This window comes from Impatiens glandulifera, chromosome 3, assembly GCF_907164915.1.
Source record: "Impatiens glandulifera chromosome 3, dImpGla2.1, whole genome shotgun sequence".
Lineage (NCBI taxonomy): Eukaryota > Viridiplantae > Streptophyta > Magnoliopsida > Ericales > Balsaminaceae > Impatiens > Impatiens glandulifera.
This window is the reverse complement of record NC_061864.1, coordinates 22,937,124-22,945,852: the sequence shown is the minus strand read 5'-3', so window position 1 is coordinate 22,945,852 and position 8,729 is coordinate 22,937,124. Positions and strand designations below refer to the sequence as shown.

The 8,729-nt window shown below is 34.5% G+C and overlaps 2 protein-coding genes across 2 annotated transcripts; one reads left to right on the top strand and one right to left on the bottom strand.

Moving 5' to 3' along the window:
- Window positions 1-442: 442 nt before the first annotated feature.
- On the top strand, window positions 443-5,773 carry LOC124929414 (phosphatidate phosphatase PAH1-like). The gene is made up of 11 exons (XM_047469769.1): window positions 443-737; window positions 881-2,062; window positions 2,546-3,147; window positions 4,224-4,297; window positions 4,392-4,476; window positions 4,545-4,631; window positions 4,723-4,795; window positions 4,999-5,042; window positions 5,124-5,252; window positions 5,334-5,432; window positions 5,515-5,773. The coding sequence occupies exons 2-11, from the start codon at window positions 979-981 to the stop codon at window positions 5,569-5,571; spliced, it is 2,334 nt and encodes a 777-aa protein (XP_047325725.1). The 5' UTR covers window positions 443-737; window positions 881-978; the 3' UTR covers window positions 5,572-5,773.
- Window positions 5,774-6,798: 1,025 nt separating this feature from the next.
- LOC124932767 (protein SLOW GREEN 1, chloroplastic-like) lies at window positions 6,799-8,100 on the bottom strand. Its single transcript, XM_047473447.1, has one exon. The coding sequence runs from the start codon at window positions 7,983-7,985 to the stop codon at window positions 6,948-6,950; it is 1,038 nt and encodes a 345-aa protein (XP_047329403.1). The 5' UTR covers window positions 7,986-8,100; the 3' UTR covers window positions 6,799-6,947.
- Window positions 8,101-8,729: the final 629 nt, after the last annotated feature.

Sequence of the window (8,729 nt, the reverse complement as noted above, 5' to 3'; positions counted from 1 at the left end):
TTTATATGGTCAAATTGTCATAAATAAAATTAGGTCTCAATTTTTTTAGAATTAATAATGTGATATATATAAAAATAATGATAAAAAATATCAGAATGTTGAGTCTTGAAAATATAATTCAAGAAACACATTATAATTTTCTTGTTAATATTTTTTCTCTGACTTTCCATAATTTTTCTTTTAAAAAAATTATATTTAAGACAAAATTTACTTTATTTTAAGACAAAAATACCAATAAAACCGGTGAGAACAGGTCTGTTGCTGCAATGATTCAGAGACACGAGGGTCAGAAATGTAAATAGATATTCTCTGTTTGTTCAAAGGATATAACTATTTATTCAAGGTAAAATTCAAGAAATTGAATTGACTGTTTGATCTTGCGCCAACCATTCATCAAAACCCTTTTTTCAATTTTTTCAATTTATTTTCTTCTGTTTATCCTTCTTCTCCACGTAGAACTCAAAACCCTGAATCACACAGATCAAGAAATCTTCAACTTTTAGAGAGAAGAAGAAGAAGAAGGAAGACATTGAAGAAAACTCAACCCATCTCAAATCAGTCAATCGATCAACCATTTACATATTTTCCTTTTAATTTTATTAATTTTTATTGTCCAAGAAGACGAATATTCGTTCTTGCGGTTCCATAAAGGAAAGGGAAGGTGGAGACTTGGATAGATTGCTCTGTCTTCGTTCACGATCGTCTCTCAAGACCGACCTTTGACAATTTTGACTTGGGTAAGTTGAAAATCTTCTCATTGTTTTCTCCGCCGCCGACAATGTTACAAATTCTGATTTCTTTAACGGTGATTCCTTTGTTAAACGATTAATATGCTTCCAATTCTCATCTAATTTAGTCTATTAATCGATCTTGCATGCAGATTGAAGTTATTTGAGTAATTCATTGCGTGTAGCTCTGATATTGCATTAATTAAATTCTAAGAACAGAGTTAGGGTTTTCTTTTAGTGGGTTAACCAGATGAATGTTGTGGGTAAAGTTGGGAGTTTGATATCACAAGGGGTATATTCAGTTGCCACCCCTTTTCATCCTTTTGGAGGTGCTGTTGATATAATTGCTGTTCAGCAACAAGATGGATCATTTAGAAGCACGCCCTGGTATGTCCGATTTGGGAAATTCCAGGGTGTTCTTAAAGGGGCTGAAAAGATGGTCAAGATAACTGTTAATGGCGTTGAGGCGAATTTCCACATGTATCTTGATAATTCAGGGGAAGCATATTTCATTAGAGAGGTTGAATCTGGTGAAAGTGGAACCACAGTTGGGATCTTGAAAGAACCTGATACATTTGGTGAAGATATTGACAAGGATGGGATAATTAGCGAGAATATTAGTATTGAGAAATTGGAATCTAGTGTTTCAGACAATGGTGATATTCAATTACAGGATGAGAATAATTCTTTGGAGACTGAATCTGATGGGAGCAGGTGTTTTTATGAATTCCCAGATGATAATAATGTAGATGGTGTTGAAAATTATCTTGATACACAGAGTTCAAGTTCTGAAGTGGTTTTAGTTAGTGTAGATGGTCATATTTTGACAGCACCGATCTCTAATTCTGAACTGACTGGAGACGATGTTGAACTCGATACTCCACAGTTTCATCTCGGTCCAGGTAAAAGAGCTGAGTTTTGTGAAGATAATGCTGAATTCAGTAATGATAAAGATACATGGAATGTGGAGTACTTGGCTGAAGATAGTAAAGAAGTTCGTGAAGTAGATCAAGATAGTAAAGAAGTTTGTGAAGTAGATCAAGATAGTAAAGAATTTTGTGAAGTAGATCAAGAAAATGATGTCCATGATGCCGAACCCAGAGGAGAAATTGATGAGACGAAGAAGGATGTGTTCCAAAGTTGTTTAGAGCTCCCAAAGTTGGATTTGTCGGATGAGATAGTCCCCCCTCTCGAGATCGAAGACAAAAAAGACAGTTCACTACAAGCTGTTGAAGATGAAATGGGGAGCGTAGACCAACCGCTATCCTCTCTGACTGACGAAGAACCCGAAAAAAACGAGACAAAGGAATCGCCTCTAGCTTCTTCCTCGGAAGGTTTGAAAAATGAACCAAGATATCTTTTCATTTATTTCCTGTTTTTATGGAAAAGTCTTTTAATCTCTTGTATTATATTTTGTGGAAAAGACGGAGTTCTAACCTTTCTTGGTTTGGTTTCAAAAGTAAACCTGTGTGTTTGATAAAACTGAAAATTAAGTATTGAATGAATATTGAATACTAAATTTTAAGTGTTGAATTAGATGAGTGTCTAGAAAAACAAACCAAATGAAAATATCTGAATTTCAAGTAGGGAATATGTAAGTTCATTTGATAAAATGTTAACTAACTTAGGGAAAGTATATCCTAGCATAATTTGAGTTGAATATAAAGAATTAAGTGGTTTTTAGAAACACTTATGAAATGGACATATTTCAAAGATAAGTTGTGCAGTCTGAAAAACTAATTTGTGTTTCTTATGGCTTAAATTATCTTTCTTTCTTCATTCGGGAAAGGGGATGATTTTGATGTTACAATTTGCAGGGATTGAAATCTCTCTATGTGGTAATTTACTTCAAGCCGGGATGGGTTTGACATCAGCCGAAGAAGTATTTAAAAACCATCTTATATCCGAGGATGAATTTAGACTCTCGTCAGCAACACTTGTCAAGAACGAGAATTTAGTGATCAAATTCAAAAACAGATATTTGACGTGGGAAAAAGCTGCACCGATAGTTCTGGGAATTGTCGCATACGATGTTAAGCTGCCCCTCGATCCCAAAGACGCTATACAAGTCGACAGCGTAGATACGCCGAAATCGACGGCTGTCGATGGTTCTGAACTTACTCCGACAACTCCTAGCCGTAGATGGAGGCTGTGGCCTATTCCTTTCCGAAGGGTGAAAACGCTCGAGCACACTCCGAGTAGTTCGTCGAGTGATGACGTTTTTGTTGACACTGAATCTGTTCAGAGCCAATCACCTGAGCGAGCTTTAGTGTCGAATGGAGGAGGCAGTGTTTCCTCTCATAAGCAACTAGTCAGGACAAATGTACCTACTACCGAACAAATAACATCGCTAAATCTGAAAGATGGGCAAAATATGATTAGTTTCAGCTTCTCTACCAGGGTTTTCGGGTTGCAACAGGTATGTGAGGGATTTCGTTATTGCCCATTTCGAAACACTTTATCGATCTGAGTCTGAATTTAGATTTAGATGAGAAAACGTCCCTTTGGAAACAATTTTTTTTGGGTGAAGTATCTCATATGGTGTGGATCCAAATGAAATCATGTTTAGAAACAAAACTTTGTTAGGGTCATTACTCATAGGCATATGATTGAGAAACCGTTTACATTTTCTTTGGATTTTTTGTGAAGGATCTCATCTGGTGTGGACTCACATTTGGAAACAAAACTTAGTTAGGACACCTCACTAAGATTTTTTTGTGAGAGATGTCATTCTAAACTATTAGAGATCCCCAGAATTATCCCATTTGGAAACACTATATTGATTTGAATATAGATGAGAAACATTACCATTTTCCTTGGACTTTTTTCTGAAGTGTCTCATCTGGTGTGGAAACAAAACTTAGCTAGGACACATCACTCACTCACAGGTATGTGAGTGATGTCATAGTAAACTGTTAGATATCCCCGGAATTATTCTATTTGTAAACACTTTATTGATTTGAGTCTGGATTCGACTACATTTTCTTTGGATTTTTTTGTGAAGTATCTCATCTGGTGTGGATTTAAATGAGATCACGTTTGGAAACAAAACTTAGTTAGGGCCCATCACTCACAAGTATGTGAATGATGCCCATTTGAAAACACTTTATTGATTTGAGTATGGATTTGGATCTAGTTGAGAAAACATCCACAATTTCCTTGGAAACTAAACTTAGATAGACTCAGATTCATAAATTTATGCACGATTTCTCATGTTTCCAAATGGGCAACATCACATTTTTTAGATTTTGGTTTGAGTTTAGATGAGAAACCGTGATTATTTATTTAAGACACTTTATTTTTTTTTGTCAAATATCTTGCATGGATGTAAATTTAAATGTGATAATATTTTGAAACATAACTTAACCAGATATATATTCACTTTAGTAAACTTTTCTCATCTAAACTCAAATTTAAAAGAAAATTGTTTCTAAATGGACTAAATCTCTTGAATGTCTAGAAAATTAGTCATATCGGTTTATCTATTATCGATAGGTCGATGCTCATATGTACTTGTGGAAATGGAATGCTCGGATTGTTATCTCAGATGTTGACGGAACAATTACCAAGTAAGAAAGAACTTGACATTTTTTTTTTGGGGGGGGGGGGGGGGAATTTGTTACAGTGTTTTCATTTACAATTATTATGCTTTGGTTTGAACAGGTCCGATGTTCTTGGACAAGTTATGCCCTTAGTTGGAAAAGATTGGTCGCAATCTGGAGTTGCTCGGTTATTCTCTGCAATTAAGGTTGGTCTCTTCATTTTTTGAGAATTATTTCAATGAAGTGTTGAAGTTGAACTTAAAATATTTTTCAGGAGAATGGGTATCAGCTCTTGTTCTTGAGTGCTCGTGCTATAGTCCAGGCTTATCTAACTAGAAGTTTTCTGCTTAATCTCAAACAAGTAATTTTTTTTATTGTACTTATTTTTTCCTTCCATCCAGAAGTTAAGAGTTTATGGCTTAATATATATCTATACATTGAAATGGCTGTAGGATGGTAACGCCTTACCTAGTGGACCTGTCGTAATATCTCCCGATGGTTTATTTCCTTCATTGTACCGAGAAGGTAAGCATGATATGTTATTTTGTCTGGATCTGCATTTACATGAGAAACAATCGATACATTTTTTAACATGTCTCTGTTTCTAATCGTTATCTCATTTGGATCCATATCCAGACATGATAGACATATTATAAGTTTTTGTACATTTTAATGTAATTAGATTTTTGGTTTGACAACAACTGTTTCCATTGTTTGGCTTATGACAGTGATAAGAAGAGCGCCACATGAATTCAAGATAGCATGCCTAGAGGTCAAAATTAACCAATTTTTAAAATATCTTTCTCTTAATTGTCCCCACGATCTCATTTCTGGATAACCTGTGGTTGTACAGGACATAAAGGCTTTGTTTCCACCTGATTACAATCCATTCTATGCGGGTTTTGGCAATAGAGACACAGATGAACTCAGCTACAGGAAAATCGGTATTCCTAAGGGAAAAATCTTCATTATTAACCCAAAGGTAATGTTCAATTTTAGTTTTTGCCTTTTCTCTGTTACGATCTGAATATGGTAAATGATGAGGTAGCGATTACTTGTATAGGGTGAGGTGGCGATAAGTCAACACAGAATTGACGTGAAGACATACACTTCTCTCCACACGCTCGTGAATGACATGTTTCCTCCTACAATGGTTGAGCAGGTGACAATTTATTTTGGGAATATAATTTGTGTTTGGAAACTCGGGCTGTTGTTGAAATGGGTATAAATTATTGTATTTGCAGGAAGATTTTAATTCGTGGAATTTTTGGAAAATGCCGATGCCTGAGATTGATTGTTAGTGAAGATTACTTGTGCGGGAAAATAGTGTTCTTTGTTCTTCTACTTTTTATTTTGTGTTCTAAGACTGATGGCAAAATGGGTGCTCTAGTTATTTGGCATTTTTTGCACTATGGAGGCTTTGTAAAAATGTACTATACTTTCTTGAGAAAAAAGGAATAGTAATGAAATTAGACTGAAGACTATCTATTAATCTTTAGAAAAATATATAGAAGATTTTATTGCTGATTTCAATTCATGTCTGTTATTTTGTATGTGTTTACTTGTTTATTGTTGCCAACTTTTAACATAAATTGACATTAATACTAATCAAAGCATATTACTACTTTAGGACCTTAGGTTAGGTATAATACTTTATACACATTTATTTACTCCTTAATCATATAAACATCAATTTCTACTTTATTTACTACTTGAACATTAATACTAACTAAAACATATTACTACTTTATGTATGTTCATTAATGTTGAAAATACACATCAATTTCTCATTGTAGATGGGTTTAGTTGTATTTTACTATTTCATTACACTATAAGAGTTGAAATTTACAATGATTCCATCCAAAAAATGAATTTTGAGCTAAGTTGAAATTGATGCTAAATCTTTTGTATACATCAACTTCAACCTAATTTAAAATCTATTTTCTCAATTAAGATAAGATATGTTTCGACTCTTATAGTATAACGAATAATGAAATACAACAAAACACACAATGTTTCGACCATTATAGTATAACAAATAATGAAATACAACAAAAACACACAATGTCTTGAATCAGCGGGTCTGCAACAACCTCGTCTTAGTCTACAACATCGTTGTTGTCGATTGAGAATGGAGTTGAAGAATTCATTTAAGACGGAGATAAGACATTTGCCAGCAGGACTTAAAAAAAATAAAAATAGATATGCTACATATAGGATAAATATGAGCTTATTTTCAAAAAATTAACATGTTATAACATTTAAAATAGTTTAGATGTTATGGGTGTAAATTCAAACAAATAAATATATCCAAAGAATTTCAACAAAATGATGTATTGAGAGATATTTCATACTAAATTATAGTATGTACAATGCCTATCATCCTTAAAGTTATACCTTTAATTAAATGGTGTTCTTGGCACACTGAGAATCTGTTTGCAGATTATAGTTTAGACTATGCATATTAGGGTAAGATCTCTCAACCAGCAGAAAGTAAGCATGAATAGGCAAGAACATAAACCTAATTCTTCACCAGAAAAGAAAATATGTGTATATCCTCATCATGAAGAACATTTGTTCATAAATATCTTAACCCTAATATTATTATCTGACCAAAATCAAGCACAGACCATAAGATAAACAAAAGAAAACAAGCAAAGAACCTTCTTTGATCTCATCAGCTTCTTCTAACCTCATTTTCAACCTTCTGTGCAAAGAGCTTTGTCGCCATCATATTGTTATCAAAATACTCTGTATATGGATGACCTTGAGGAACCAATCTCCTATATTTCTCAAACTGTTTCTCAGCTTCATCATTCTTCCTCAAAAGAGTAAATATAATCCCTCTACACAAATATGGTCTGAAGTCTCTTGGATCATCTTTAGAAATTTCTTCATACAGATTCAATGCACCATCATAATCTCCACCAATTACACGAATTTGAGCAATTAGAAGCTTGAAATCTACTAATTCCTCATTCTTGTTTTCTTTCTTGCAAATCTCCATCGCTTTCATTGCTCTTTGTTCTATCTCGTTTAACTTATCACCAGATTCCAATTGAGATGCTATCATTACCAATCCATGAAAAGCCTCTGCTTGAATTGGGTCTTTTGATACTATCTCATTGAATTCCTTTTCAGCTAATTCGAATTCTTCATTGTAACAATGCAATTGGGCTTTCAGCATAATCCATTCCTGTTCACCAGGCTGCATTTCGATTAATCTTTTCACGATTACGATTGCTTCTTCGATCTTTTTATTCTTCACCTTCGTTTCCACTAAATCGCGGAGAGCTTGTACGTCGTTAGGGTTCGCGTTCAAATGTTCTTCAATCGCCATCTCTCTTTCTTCATCTTCTTCGGAAACCTCTTCTTTTTCCGCGGTTTCTACTTGTGAGAAAGGTGCGGCGACGGCGTACTTGAGGTTAAAACGAGCAAAGAAGACAGTCGCGGCTGCGATTACAGTAGCGGTAGCTACAAATGCGGATTTTATGATAGAAGGCGAAATAGGGTTTTGGGGTTTGGGGTTTTCATGGTTGAGCGATGAAGAAGATGCTTGGACGGACATTGATGGTGACTTGAGAGCTAGTGAAGGTGGGGGTGAAGGTCTGTATGAGATAGATGGCATGGGCGTAGAGAATGCTAGACGGTTATGATGAAGTATGGGAGTAGAGAATGATAGACGGCGGCAGGATAAATTAGCGGCGGCCTCCATTAGAACACTTGGGGATGATGATACTGTGGCGTTACGATTAGGTGTGATCGCGAATCGCGATAGAGAAGAGAGACAGGTTATGTCTTGACAATGGAGGCTGCTGCTGGAAATTTTAGGAAATGAAAGAGACAAAGAGAGAAGGAGAAGTGAAAAATGGGCTTTTTCAAATTAATGGGCTTCAATTTGTTTTCCTTCATTTTTTTATTATCTTGGATTGGATTAGTGGACTTTTTTGAAATCATAATTTTTGAGTGTGTTTGGTTGGTGATTTAGTACTAAAATTTTATTATAATTGTTCATTTATAATATTATATTTATAACAATTTTTTAAACTATGGATTCAAAAATTATTATCTAGATCAATCACAAAAAGTGTTTAGTTTAAAAACAATATCATCACGTGTAAGAATGGCATGAATGTATTTCGTTTGCGATAGAAATAGTCGTGAGGTAGTTTGTGTTGCTTCTATATCTAGAATGTTCTATTTAACTAAGATCTTTGATTGTGAATGTTTCACTAAGACGTTTGATTGTTTTAGAGATATGAACCGTGAAGACAAAATTATCGACATAGACGAGAATGTATGAAATATTGTCACTAGAGTGAAATAAGAATAAATAAATGTCTGACATGGCTTCGATGAAACCCCGAGAGAGTAATAGAGCTCGAAATGTAGCCTATCAAGCTTGAGGTGCCTATTTGAGGCCATAAATTGTTTTGTGAAGATGACATACATGATTAGG